The sequence below is a fragment of the Thalassophryne amazonica genome, chromosome 2, assembly GCF_902500255.1.
Source record: "Thalassophryne amazonica chromosome 2, fThaAma1.1, whole genome shotgun sequence".
Taxonomy (NCBI): Eukaryota; Metazoa; Chordata; class Actinopteri; order Batrachoidiformes; family Batrachoididae; genus Thalassophryne; species Thalassophryne amazonica.
In genome coordinates, this window is record NC_047104.1 from 87945357 (window position 1) to 87961043 (window position 15687).

The 15687-nt window shown below is 39.7% G+C and overlaps 1 protein-coding gene across 1 annotated transcript in view; it reads left to right on the forward strand.

Annotated features, from left to right (window-relative positions):
- Positions 1-15687, forward strand: part of spon1a (spondin 1a) — a 374574-nt gene that overhangs the window by 306572 nt on the left and 52315 nt on the right. The window contains exons 8-9 of the mRNA XM_034188854.1: positions 6822-7023; positions 10775-10915. Of these exons, the coding sequence (XP_034044745.1) occupies positions 6822-7023; positions 10775-10915 (343 nt within the window). The remainder of the gene's footprint in view (positions 1-6821; positions 7024-10774; positions 10916-15687) is intronic.

Consider the following 15687-nt stretch of genomic DNA (forward strand, 5'->3'; position numbering starts at 1 on the left):
GTAACATTTTTTGCAAACTATTAGGATTTTGTTGCTGGCTTTATCTGCTGGTACTAAAACAAAACGTCTTTGAAAGTTATTTAGGTATTCTAGGCAAACCTTGTCTGACAGTACATGTTTTTTATATGGATTTTTCCTTTTTTCCTAAGTCTATCTATCTTCATTTGAACTGTTTCTAATGCTCGACCTTCCCATTCATCCAATGTTCTAGTATCTACTTTTTCTTTTTTAGCCCAATGTTTTTTTGTAGTCCTTAATGGCTTTTTTTTTAACTATTATGAGGTTTGTGTCCCAGTTAATATTATTTTGTTCTCTAAATTATGGTCCTTTGCTAAGTAATTTTCTAAGCTTCCTGTTCTCAATTATTCTGAGATTACTGGTTATTATTTGTCCCTGGTGTAAATTATATGCCAAAATGAACCAGCGCTGGAATCCACATAAAAATGAAAATGATTGGCCTGATAAACAGTGCCATTATACAAATCAATGCATATGTTACATAAATAACACTTTCCTGATTATACTACATAATAATCAATACAAATTGATGGTCTATCGAGAACGATCCGTGGCCACAGCGCTGACTGCAGAGAAACCGCTGCTCGCCTTTTTCTCCAGACTTCGAGCCTGGAGCCAGAGCAGCGCTGAGCTTAACTTCATGTGGTGTGATCGTTTTAGACTATGAAATTGATAATTACAACTGTAGTGTTGTCATTCCCTTCGCCCGTGCTGCAATCAGGTTTTGTTTTCTCCATTCGTTTGTTACAATAAAATAAATAAAGAAATATATTTTAAAAATAAAGAAATCTGAAAAATTAGGCATGTCTTATTAATTGAGCGAGCAAATATCCACATGTCAAGAATTATTGACATGTGAAAAGAGAATACAGTGGTCCCTCGCTATAAAGCGGTTCACCATTTGTGGCCTCGTCGTTCCGCGGAGTTTTTAGTCCAATTTTGCATGCTTTTTTTTTTTACAGTGCATTGTGTTCTGCGTGTCTGTTTATAAGAATCTTGTCGCCCAGAAGAAAAAAGAGCGCCAACAACTACTCATAACTGTGTTTGTCACTCGGAAACAGACACCTGCAGCCAAGTGTGAGTGGAAAAAGGCACGGCGTCTAAACGCAGAGGCGCGATCTGTGAAATACTGGTCAGTCACTATTAATAATTTCTTATGTGTGCAACCTCGTACGTTGATCGTTAAAATTACATTTGTTAGTTCTAAAAGCCATCATAATTATTTATAGGAAAACGCTCTATTTTTATTTCTCAAACAAATGTTTGGGCCTGAAAACAGGTTGGTCTTATTTTTCTACTAAGGTGTGAACTTTGAGAGTGTTTACACACGAGAGAAAAGTGAGAAAATGTTCATGCCTGATTGAGAAAGTGTATAAAGTGGTTTTACAGGGGTTTTACAGCTTTGAAACATCTATAATAATTGTAAAAAATAACGCTGACTACATCACGGTTTTGCGTATTACGGACTATTTTTAGAACGTAACTCCCGCGATAAACGAGGGACCACTGTAACACTTTTTTGATTATACTACAAAACAATTAATACGACGGCCACTTTTGACGCTCTATTGGCACGCGTCATGATTGGTGAAGTTCTTTTTCTTTGCCGTCTTCCTGGCTTCCATGTCGTAAAATGAGGGTGTGTCTGAAGCGGAGTCTGAATATTTATGGGCGTGTTTATTATAATTACAATTGTTTTCACCCGCCGCATTTATCAAGGTCGCGTCAGGCGTATGCCGGAAATGGGCAGGTGCGCACTGCTTGATACATGTCACGGCAACTTTGGTGTACTTCAAATTTACACCGTAAATTTACGCCACAAGTGCACAACTTTGATACATGAGGCCCAGTATCACTAAACACTAGCAGCTCCGCCATACCTGAATCCTCAGACTCTACCAAAGTCTCACTGTTCATGAAGCCAGATAGCAGCTCAAGCTGAGGCGTGGCTGAATCCTGAACACAAACATGTTCAACAAGTATATCAGCTGTCACAGTGAGCAGACTCTTTTTGATGCTCCACACCAAGCTTTTTCTCTCACTGTCTGCCATGACTGCTTTTCTTTCTTCCACACGGTTGATCTCTCTTGCAGCTATCCCTTTCACCTCAGTTCTCTGTCCTTTTCTGCGAGTACAGCACCGTCTCAGCTTTCCGTTCCTCACAGGTACTCAGCTTGCTGAAGGCAGGGTCTGTCCACTGAATTTGATGAGTGGATGAAGTTGGGCATCTCTGAGATTGATGTATATGGGACGGCACCTGTGTCATGGTTGTCTCACCAAATCTTCCTCCACTACATTGGCTGAAGAGGTGTCAACTTCAATCATTTGACTCTGTTTGTGCTGGTAGTCTGCACATTTGTTGCCGTCCCCGTATGGGCCACCACAGATCTGTAACGGGTACCGCAGCAGCAGCACAGAGCTAACAGATATAGTCATGAAATACAGGAAAGACATGATGAGGCAGGAAAGAAATGATGAGGCAGGGCAACAGAAGAGTTCTCTGCAGTTATGAAAAAGTCCACAATGAATGCAGAGAAAATCATTAGTCAACTCTGCCCCTTGCAGGTATGGAGTAAGCCCATTTAATCAAGCAATACCTGCTGAAATGTCTGAATGTCTCATGTTTCTTTGGCATCTGTTTCTTACTAAAATAAAATACAATACCTTACAACATGAACTTCAAATAGCAATCCAATTCAATCGATGAAACTTATCAGCTTTGGTAACATCAACATCTCTCACAGTCTTAAAATGGTGATGTAGTCCATACCTGATGCTGTGCATTGACTTCTTCATGTACAGACTGCCATCTGCTTTCCTCAGTCCAGTGAAAAACGCAACAGAAATTTGCTGAGCTCTTCATCCAACAGCGTTTCTACTTCAGCTAGAGACATTCTGGTGAATACTCCAAATGCCTCCAGATGGCTTATGGCATACTGGATTTGTTTATTTGTGTTTGAAGAATGTGCACAGCCAATAAGGTCATTCAAAGCATTGCCTGTCACAGAAACAAACCCCACCATGCTGTTTTTAAGCTAAGCACCTTCGGTGCTAGTGTGGGCGCGCAGTGGTCATGCCGTGCAATGGTACAAAGCCTACAGAACCAAAGGTGCACGGTAATTGGAACTAAATTTGCACAGTAAATGGAGCACAATGGAAAATGGGATGAATGATCAATATCATGAGACATACAAACCACCGATCAAAGGACAAGGATATATTTAGGTGTTATATAATGCAACAATTCCTCTGTGTGTATGTATGCATGAATGAATAAATTTATTGAGCACACACAGTCCAAAACAACAACAAAAACTTACAACGAAGAAAGAAAATGGATTAACAATGCATCTGTGTGCCTGAAAGGGTAAAGGCAGAAGTAAAGCAAAGTGTATTGTTTTCATTGCTAAGTTGGCTGTGTGTGCACATTTAGTGCACATACATGATTCCCATGCTGTGCATTCCTCCACCAAAGAAACCACATTCAGAAGTAAAACAGGCCACAAATATGAAGGGATAAGAATTAACAAAAGGTGAAGGGAGGCCTATGTTTTGGTCTGAGATGCAGGTGCAAGTGTGACATCTAGTGGAAATAATTTATTTATAGTACTTTTAAACAATGCACAACATAGAACATAGCTGTTTTTGTTTCACTGACCCAATATTTTGATGAACAGAAATATTAAAATGTGGCTGACAGGTGTTCTTGTGAGTGAGGTTTGTCCTCATCATTCTTTTACACCAACAACTAACAGATATCACATCCTTTCTCAATCTCTGTCACTCACTCAGACACCACTGGTCACAAACATACGAGTATTGGTGACACCAACTGCTGTCACGCACATGGAGCCACCAGTTAATAAATGCATATTGCAGTACCTTAGTCTCAAATATGAAATACAACTCTGTCTCCTTTGCTGAGTTGTATCCTCTTAATCTGCTCCAGATCAGATGATGCACTGTCTTCCTCCCTTTTTGCTAAATGTGATTTTTATTATTCTACCCCCTCTTTTGCTCCTTTTCTACTTTATACTGGATTAAAATGGCAGCAGCTATGACAACTGGCTCCTTGTTGTCTCCCGACTCCTACTCTCTCTTGTCAGGTGTCTCCCTAATAACCACAGCACTACTTTGGTGTTCTATGGGTTATATTTGATTAGCAAGAAGCTGGCTGTGATCAGCATCAAATAAAGAAGCTTTGATGACAGAACCTCTGCTAATGAGCTGCCAACTTTATTTCGGTGACTTTCAGAAGTCATTTTCAGGTTGACAGTTGTATGGGGGATTGAATGGCAGGTCACAAGCACCAAAGTCTTGCAACGTGTTTACCTCTATGTCAGAACTGTAACAGTTCCCTTTTTTATGTTGACTATCTTTCACTCCTACGTCTAATAGAGGTGTTGTTATTTATATGTTGCTTTTTGTTGACCGATGCTTACTGGACTCTTAGCAATATTACAAAAAGCCATCTAATTGTCATGAAAAAAAGTGTAAATGTTGGATCAAGTCTGGAATTAAGTCATTTTTTGGGCAGATCCAAGTAAAGGTTTTATGTTCAAAAACATCTTTTAAGCTTCTCAAAAGTATGAAATTTATGATTATGGGCTAATATTACTGGTTGACATGAAGACAGTAAGGGCTACAGCAATTTGACATTTAACGTTAATGAGCTTGGCCTTTACCCAAATGGTAAATGGTATATTAACTGCATTTATATAGTGCTTTTAAGGTCAAAGTGCTTTACAGTGATGCATCACATTCATCCATGCTTCACATTCACCCAGTGTGCAGTTGCACACAGGGAGCAATTTAGAGATTAAGGACATTGCCAATGAACTCCTGGTCTAAAAGGAAATCGAATCCAGGATTCTTTGGTCACAAGCTCACCAAATGATTGACTTCTGCCTGACCTTGCCACATTTCATCCAATTTTGGCTTAAAATCAAATTTCTTTACCTTTGCTAAAATGAATTCTTCAAGTGTAATTTCTGTTAGTCTTTGTTAACATACAAGCTTGGGAGAAATCAGCAAGAGGACCTGGGAGGAGAAGGCCACCAAATGTACAGGCAACCATGATTTTGACCCAAGTGACTGACCTTTGGTAACCCACCTCCAGGTCCAAACTGAAGTGGAAAAATGGAAGAAGAAGAAGGAGAAGAAATTTTTTTTGAGCTTTGACCTCAATGATCTTGACTCCAATCATTGGCTTTGGTAAATTACATCTCACCTGGGCAATTGTAGATTGTTGGAGATCAGAATGAAAAAAAAAACATACCAACAAGATTTTGTCCTTTTACCCCAATGACCTTGACATTTGCAAAAACAAACCATTTAACAGCAATTCCAGGTTGGACCATGAACCACATCCCAGATTTGGTGGAAACTGACCAAAAGACCTGGAATGAGTAGGGGAACAAACAGAGACAGTTGCTGCTTAGATTATTTACATTTTGTATGAGGCTTGTAGTTTTGTTCTGTGTGCAATTAAAAACTCCAAAATGGTTTTCAGTGTCTGATGTCATTGATGGAGAGGCTCACTGAGTCACCTTTGTCAAAAATATCTTTGCTCTAGTCCACTGCAGGAGGACTACACATTACTGTTGGCTTCAGATAATGATTAACATGCTAATTACAAGAAGTGGTTCAGGATGTACTCAGCAAGTGTAGGATTAATTAGGAGTTGAAAGATTGTTGTTTCAACATAGCTAATTAGCCACTTATTAATTTCCAAATGTCACTCTACGTGTATATTGACTTGAACTAATTTATGCCAATAATGGCCTTTACAGATGTGAAAACACTCTTTATCCTCTGGGAACATAAACCTGGGATTTGTGTTTACTGACTACTGAAAGTCTAAGGTTTATCTCACACAGCCACCTGGACTAGACCAAACATCCAATTGACAGAAAAGTCGAGAAAGAACAACCTTGCTTTCAAATGACAAAGAGCTTAATCGGTGTCTACAACCAAAGTTAAATTATTTTGTTGCTCCGTTGTCAATTCTGCTGACTGTAAAAATAAAGGCTGTACTATTTTAGAGACATGATGATCCAAATGTTACCAAGAGAGGTCATTCTTAGCAAGACTGTAAGGGCCCCTTCACACATAGTGCGAATATGTACAACTCAGGGCGACTCATGGCGAAACAGCTCGTATGAGTGAACCACGAAACATTGCGCCAGAGGGCAGGCATGCACGATCCCGGTGCGACAGTTCATGCACGTGATGGTGTCTTTCCATGGGACAAGGTGCACCAAATCGCACTGCTGATGTGAAGGAAAATATAATAAAAACCAGCTGTATAATTAGTGGATATCACTGGGTTGATATAAATAATACATAAAAGGTGACGCAAGACAGAAGCCCGCAGTTAAATAACCCTGCTTAAATAAAAAGAAAAAATGCCACAGGATTCGAACACACATGCTCTGATTACCAGACAGAAACTTTATCACTGTGCTACAATTACTTGTAATAGATGCATGAAATGGCTAAAATCAAACAGATAAATGTATTTTCTAAAAAAAAGATAAAAAGCGCTGTGATAACTTGTTTGTCCTAGTTTTTCATTCTTATAGCACTTTGCATTTGAAGGGAACTTGCACATCATAAACTTGGAAGTTTGTGAATAAGGTCAGAACACATAATCCTCTGGCTTCATTCTCATTAACATATTTCTATGTTGCCGCCTTTGAAAGATTCAGTTCCTGAAGTGGGCCAGAGTCACAACACTCTTTTTCTCTACATGTTTATACTGTTTTGACTTACACAGACCTTAATCTCACCTTTTTCCTCAGACGAGCTGCACCATCAGCTGAATTTTCTGTGGACCGCACCCGTCACCTCATGTCCTTTCTGACTATGTTGGGGCCCAGTCCAGACTGGAATGTTGGCCTGTCTGCTGAGGACTTGTGTACCAAGGAGTGTGGTTGGGCCCAGAAGGTGGTCCAGGACCTTATCCCTTGGGATGCAGGCACTGATAGTGGGGTGACTTATGAGGTCAGTACAATATAAAACAAATTAAATTTTAATGAGGGATTTCACCAGACTTTGACAGTTTCATTTTCTGGCATACATTTTTCTAATATCATGCACTTGTGTCCAAGTGATTGTAGAATTAAAATAGCAGTGCTCCATTGTCAGATTATACTGTAAATTAGTGAGCTGTGATGTTGCAAAACACTGACTTTGGCACATTAGTTGGTTGTTATTAATGACATCTATTTGTACTGAAGCAAGAAAACCTTCTGAAGTCAAAGTACACAGAGTTCCACTGCATGTTAAACTCAATATTTGGTCTGAATTCACCTAATGACTTTTATGAAATTAGCTTTTAAGAGTTATGGGAAATACCAAAAGAAACAAAAATCAGTAACCATAATTTAACTCTATCCTAGGGATGCTTGGATAGGTTTGTTGAAACCAATGACATAGGTGCCTTTTTTGGCAAGGAAAGGTTTACTGACCTTAAAAATTAAATTGACTGCATTTATATAGCAGTTTTCCGTCTGCATCAGATGCTCAAAGCACTTTGCAACAATAATGCTTCAGATTCACCCCAATGTCAGGCTGCTGCCATGCAAGACACCCACTACACACCGGGAGCAACTAGGAGATTAAGAACCTTGCCCAAGGGCCCTTAGTGATTTTCCAGTCAGGTTGGGATTTGAACTGAGAATCCTCTGGTCTCAAGCTCAACACTTAACCACTAGACCATCACCTCCCCTAACCTTGACTTCCCAGATGATGTTGTGATCTTTGCAGAATCTTTTCCTGAATGCAGTTTCCAGTAAAATCAGTGAGGAGTTGGAATGTGTGGAATTGCTCTGGTCCTGGATCAAGGCAAAGAGCCAGACTGTCAATGACCTCTTGTACTCTGCCATCATACATGTATCAATATAAGTTGAAAGTGCTCAGTTTGGAGAGATATTAAGTTATCTTGGCAGTGACAGTTATATCTCTGGTGTTTGCCCTTTGAGATCGAGAGACGCTTGGGAAGATTATGTGGAATTATGAGTTCAATGAACAGAGGTGTTTGGTGAAGCCAATACCTTTGCAAGAGAAACAAGGCTGAAGTCTTGATGGTGGTAGTGCTTCCTCTCTCACTGAATGATTAAGAGACTTTGATGCAATCAGTGGCCTAAGGCGACAAATGAATGTATTTGCTGCTAGGTCCCTTTGTAGGATCTTTAGGTCTGATGTTGTGTCAAATGAATAGTTACTTCAGGAGACTCAGATGAGGAGTATCACTTGCATTGTGAAGGAGCATCAGATATGAAATTTTGGCTCAGTTTCTCTCGTCATGATCCGGCATGCAACTGCCTCAGTTTTGTTGACCCCAGCAATGAGAGAAGGCCAGGGAGATGCTCATATTTCACCTGGAAGGAGATGTTCATATTTTATCTGGCTGTGGCAGATAGATGGTGACTTTCAAGAGGTAGGGCTGGACCAGTTTTCTGCCTGGATGGTTGTCAGTCAAGACCCACTGTGGTTCTGTAATATTGTAGATGTGCAGCACCATCACATGCTCTTACACCTGACCTATACTAGGGACACACCAGTACTCAGTGAACTACATGAAATGAACAATGAACAAAAATTGTACGTAGCTAATGTCCATGCACTTTCTTTGAGAGGAAAGCTTTTTAAACTGTAGACAAAAATTGATTTTGCTATGGAACCCTGAAACCACATATTGGCCAAGGCTAACATGACAAGGTAACACTAGGAATTTAAGACTGCCTTTTCTAAGACAGGTTCTGAAGTGTCCCTGACAGATTATATTTTTGACAAAGGATAACAAGAGCAAGTCCCTTTGGCTGTTCTCTGGTTTTTCACTCAGGGTTCCCACAGCAGATTCCAAGGTGGACTTGAATGTTGATTAGGCACAGGTTTTTTGCTGGATGCCCTTTATGAAGCAACTCCATATTACATGGAGAATGGGCAGGGGTGGGCTTTTAACCGGAAACTTTCTGCACTGGAAACAAGCGCAACTAAGTGCTTGTCCATCACCCCTGTTCTCAGGAAAGCTGGTGATCTAGTGTCATATGTGACTGAACAGATCTTAAATGAAATAACAAAAAATTGTCTTTTAGGAAATGAATGCATGACTTTTCCCTATGAAAGATTTCTTTATATGGCCCTTTGTTTATTTACACAGTGTTTTATAAAAGTGTGCTTAATTAAATGATCCAGTCAACTCCAAGTTCATTCAATGGCATATTGAACTAGGAGGAACAATAAACTGATGCAAGAGCAGGAAGACCTAATGAACGCATTAACTCTACAAAGAAACAAAATGTTGCAATGAACTATGAATGGGATTAACTGGAAATGAGCCAAATGAGCCAAAATTCATGCTCCTTCAGCAAGTAGAAGGGAATAGACTGACTTTGAAACTGGGAACATACTATAACAGCCCACTACTCACCCAAAGTCACTATGTGGTGATAAATCTGTCTCAAGATGCCTTTCTTCATGAAATGGACGTTGAATAACAGGAACCACCAGAATAAGATCACAAAAGAAAGAAAGACATTTGTTGTTCTGAAGAAATCCCGTAACATGTTTTTTTACCGGGCAGTGGCTCGCAGTATGTAGCCATATTTGTATAGTGTACTTCTATTGGTACACAGCATCTCTGTCATTGGTAAATATAGGTCATTGGATCATGAGGCTACGGACCTGTGCTTGCTATTGATTCATAGATTCCTAAACTATGATAATCACAATCACTAATCCTAACCTTTACTATAACAATAACCCCTAACCATAAGCCATAACCATAACAACGCTGCGCTACATACGAGTAGCTACTTCCTTAGTAATGAAGATGGACATATTTTTTTTCTATTTGGAAGAAACCTTATTTGGATTTATTTGAAAGTACAAGGGCATGTCTTTAAACAAGAAGAATAAATGTATCAGTGAGTGTATTTTATAAATGGACTAAAAAAGGACTTTAAATTACATTGAAATAACGCTGTACTTTCACCTCACATTTCACCTCTGTTCAGTGGCTTAAAGAAGCAATTTGTGCTTGTAACAAAAACATCAATTAGCTCTAGCTTCCAATGGCTAAATGAGTGTTTTTGTGGTAAATATATAAATGATGCACTGGGTTTTCAAATGTTTCATTGCGTGGTACATTCATCTCATATATGATTGTCTGTTCAGTGGCTGAAAGAAGCAGTTCATTCACATTTTGTGCCGTTATAGTGATATTAATTAGCTCTTTAGCTGTGCTCCATCTGTGCCTCATAAATGTATAATACAGTGATTTAATCCATTTTACTTGTTCTTGCATGAAGTGGTAAATGTGATTCATACTCCGGTGCAACTTATACATGGTTTTGTTCTCTTAAAGAGGCATTTTCGGACCAGTGCAACTTATATTCCGGTGTGACTTATACTCCGGAAAATATGGTTCTGCTGCTTTTCTTTCTTGTTTTTTTTTTTTTTGTTTTTTTTGGCCTTAGGATGAGCTGCTCTTTGGCCTCCAGTCAGGCTGGTATTTGGTACTTCTATAAAACACATGCAAATAGACCTTTCCTAATGACATATGTCCTATAAATTGAAACATACTTCCATAACTAAGTGTACTTTCTCTTACTTTGGCTGACTTTGTGGTTAACTATTATGTGCTCAATTGCCTAAAACAAGGTATTGTGTTTTCCTGAAGGTTGATGGTTTATTGTCCATGTGTTTTATTTCATTTTCTTCTTTTTTTTGTCTTTGTATATTTTTTCAGTCTCCCAATAAGCCAACTGCACCTCAGGACAAGATCCGCCCCCTTACCAGTCTGGACCATCCACAAAGCCCTTTCTACGACCCTGAAGGGGGCGCCATCACTCCTGTGGCCCGAGTGGTGGTGGAACGCATTGCTCGAAAGGTCTGTCAGTTTCAATATAAGTCATCTATTACTCCAAGTATACAACGATTGACAAACCAGATCATTGAAATTTGTTTAATTCTGGCCTACTATAGTATGAGTTCACATAAGAGGTTCAGACAGACTTAAAATTTGATTAGATTAGGCACTACTGCATTATATTATCTTACTTTAGAAGGAATTTACAATGCAGGCAGTTCTGTCACAGCATGTTTCAGCAGATCCAAACATCTCTGAACTGCAAACCCCATTCACTAACAAGAGTAAGTATTTTATTGATTGTCAAGTGGTGAGGGTGATGGCCAAAGAGTTAAGGTGGTGGGCTTGTGACCAGAAGATCCTTGGTTCAAATCCCTGTCAGACTAAAAAAATCACTCAGTGGCCTTGGGCAATGTCACTAAAGTTTATGTCGCACTTTATTTAACACCCCGGTTAGCAACACAACATCAAAGTATTTATGATTGTAAGTCTGTCTGTGCACATGCACTAATAATTACTTGTTGCCGATGTATTTTATTGCTAATTACCCTTCTCGCTTGGTGAATTAGCAGGTGCATTTCTGGAAAACCTCTTACTCTGCATTTCTTGGTGTGTGACGTACATTTTAGGAAAAGCAGAAACATCCCGATGGCTGATAGACTGAGTGAAATGAATGTTGCAATGTCCGATAATGAAGCTTCTGAGCTTTCATTCGAAAGTAAGGTCTCAGATTTACAAAGGATATACAGACAGTAGGCGACACACCATTCTGAAACTCTTAAATTTTTCAGTCTGTCGGATTTTGGATTCTAAAGTGTGCTGATGCTGCTGTCTGTGTTGCAGGATGCTATTTTACTGCCGCCCTGAACGCAGACATAGAATATCTCCACGGTGCTGTTTTTACAGGCTTCCTGAACATGCAGATGCATTTCTTACATTGGAAAAAGTCAGAATACATTATTTTCAGGAGATAATGGACTTCCTATCTAACGTGACAGAATCTGGATGATTGTATGGCTATATGCGGGAGAAGAGGACAGTCACCAACTGGGATGGTATGTGGCAGTTTGAATCCAACAATTCAGACGTAGACCAGACAGGTGCAGGAAAATAAGTCAATGATTTATTTACTGGGTGCTGAGGAGCAGTCCAGACAAACAAGAACACTGGAGGAGAGTCAGCAGCAACGAACAAATGCAGTAAAACTAGCCAAAAAGGAATTCAATGAACAAAAACCCAGAAACTGAGAACCACACTGTGACAAACTTAAGTAATGATACAGACAACTAGATGAGTGACAGGTGGTGTGATTGGGAATGTGAGACAGCTGTGCGGGAGAACCGGTGACACAGACACACCTACAGACACATAAACACAGGGCTGACAAAGACAGACAAAAACCACAAAGAACTCTGGGGGTCAGTATAAACAAACACAAACCATAACAAAATACCAAACTACAAGGGGAACCACAAAGCAACAAAGTCCCAGAACTAAGGAGCAAAAGCTAAAACAACAGGCTAAAGCATGCAAAAAAGCACAACTAACAGATAAGACAAAGACAGGGGACAGACCACAACACTGGGACAATAATATTGAGGTGTAGCACCTTTTTGAACATTATTCTGCAATTCTATGACTGGCTTTCCACATGTTTGTTGTATTTTTAAATATTATTTATTATTATTTTATTATTTATTTTACTTCATTATATTATTATTTCTGTGGCTTTTCTGCTTAAAGTTGGAAAACCTTTTACAGCCTCTTTCACATAACAATGACCACATCCATTCTGAGCAGTGTGTGCGCAAACATGTCATCGTGTCAGCCATGCCAATGACACTGAACATCCATAACCGTGCAAATCCTTGTGCCTGGAAAGTACGCCAGTGCCACTTGACTTTCAAGTGTGTGCTGCGCAGCATGTCAGTGGCTCTCATGTGGTATGTGTGGAGACTGCTCGAGGTTTGTGGTCGTAATTCGGACAGTCGGCCACTATGCGTGCACATGTCAGGAGGACCAACACATTCCATGTGAGAAAGTTATCGCTTTTTTGCCTGTTGTCGCGCAATATTGCATCTCCACCTCGTCTCCACCAGTCGTGCATCAGTGAGATACTAGTCTTAATACTGCTGCTGCTGAAACAGAGGGGTTTCCTTTTCTTTAATGGGTTCAAACCACAATCCTTATCTGTGGGATACCTAGGAAAAAGAAAAACTAAACAAATAAACAAATAAATGGCCAATAGAAACCAAGTGTATTAATTCTATCAAATGCAGAAATTCATTCCCTGCATATTCCAGCAGTCATGGGGTATGAGGCTGGCTACACCCTGGTCAATGACGCCAGTCGATCCAGGTCACACTTGCTTGCACACCTACTGTCAATATAGAGTCTCCAGTTCACCTAACCTGCATGTTTTTGGATATGGGACAAAGCTGGAGCGCATGGAAGGAACCCACATGAACACAAGGAGAGCATGCAAGCTCCACACAGAAAAGACCAGAAGCAATCCCACAACCTTTTGATATATATATATATATATATATATATATATATATATATATATATATATATATATATATATACCGTATTTTCCGGACTATAATTCGCACCGGAGTATAAGTCGCACCAGCCACTTTATCCATTATAAAGAAAAACAAACCATAAATAAGGTCCACTGCACTATAAGTCCCATGGACATACAGGTATGTTAACATGAAAAGTTCAGATGATAATATTGTGACGGCTACCGTTTTCGGATGCATATTTCACCAGTCGCAACTTGTAATCTGCAGAGTATGATTTTCTTTTTGGTGGCATTTTTTCAGGCCTTCTCCGTTGTCTTGTTAAGTTATCAGTAACGTTAAAATTTTTATTTTTCTATGGTAGTCAGAAGTCGCAGGAACAGTCACACAAGCCTCGAGTGCCCTCTCGTGAGCTGCATTTTACCTACGGATATGTTTGTATTTTGCGGACCACATTGCGAGCCGAACCATGCAGCACCTACCTGCACAGCTCATGACTACCCAGCGGTGTCGATCCAGCTCCTTCCAAGTGCAGACGCTAATCCTCCGCCGTCGCTCAGTGCTCCCATGCAGCTCTCAGCGTCAACTCTGCTCACACTGATATCCAAGGGTTGAAGCTGTCTTGTTAGCCGTCCCGGAATAAACACCATGTTCGTCTGCTTCAAACGCTTTTCACAATCATCGACGCCAGCTCTTTCCAAGTGCACACGCTAATCCTCCGCCGTCGCTCACCCAATGCTCCCACGCAGCTCTCGGCGTCAACTTAAACACTCTGCTCACACTGATATCCAAGGGTTGAAGCTGTTCTGTTCGCCAAGCCGGAATAACAGCAAGCACCGTGTTTGTCAGCTTCACACGCTGTGGGTGAGGTGAGGAATACGCATTCCAAAGTTCTGTTCTCTGATTGGTTATTGCGACCAGCGTGAACTATAGGATGGCCGTCATACTACAGTGCCCATGATGCATTGCATTTCCTTTTCCGGTGGCCATTTTAAAACATAGATCGACTCTGTCACGTAAAATTGTTTTGTTACAGTAAATTAATTGAGATCCTACCGGTATATTTTTCATTTATAAGTCGCACCGGAGTATAGGTCGCACCCCCGGCCAAAACATGTAAAAAAGTGCGACTTATAGTCCGGAAAATATATATATATATATATATATATATGTATATATATATATACTGGAATAAATTCATTAATAATTTATTTACTGAATCGTGCTCACACGGGGCACCAATAAATATGTAGTGACTTTGGTAAATCTTTATGTCTCCACACGGCTGCACCAAAATATATGTAGCATTTTTATTTTATTGATTGGCGACAATTTGCTTTACATATATTCAGGCCTCACAACGGGGACCCATGACAGGTAGCATTTAGTTGTAGTGAATAAGTAATTAAACTCCCAAATTGAATTAGATTGGATTAGGCCCCAAAATAATGGGTCACCAAAATAATTAATTTAGAGTTTAATACTCATTATTTGCGCATTAATGGGGCACCACTTATTCTTTTTTATATAGCATAAGTACTATAATTTAAACATTAATTTATCAGTCTCAAATGAATTAATTACTCTTGATTTAATTTAATCAATCTGATCTGAAGGTCATGAATTTCTCACAATACGGTTGACCAAGAGTTTCCTTCTGTACACAAAATAAACCACAGTAGAAAATATTTACAATTTATTTACAATATATACAAGAAATGAACATTTGACTGGCATTTTATAGACAGTGATGAAAAATACATTCATTCAGGGAAACAATTTTCTTACTCGCTCATGAGACGTTGGAAGAAAGAGGTGAAGCTTAAAACTTTAAGTAAATACATCTGATTGGAATTTAGTGATGAATTTTGAAGCCAATTATGAAGAAAAATATTACCGGTACATGAATGTTGTAAACAAAAGAGAAGAGGAGCGACAACAAACCTCCTTCATGGAACCTGGACTGGGTCGATTAGCTGCTGTTGGAGGGCTGGTTCTGTTCGTCTGTCGTCGATATTTCTGCTCAGCAGCATGAGCCCACCTGGGTCGGAGGGGTTCACTCAGAGGCTTCCCCGGAATCAGCCAGGTGTGGAATCAGCCACGTTGTCAGCTTACAGTGACCCAGAGGTGGAAGGTGTTTGTTGAAAAAATGGTTCTTAGTAGCTTTCACAAAGTTTGTTTGGACCAGATTAAAAATCTTTGTGAATAAAAATGGTAGCTTAGCTTATCTTAGCTTGGCAATGAGGCCTTGGCCCACAAAGAAAA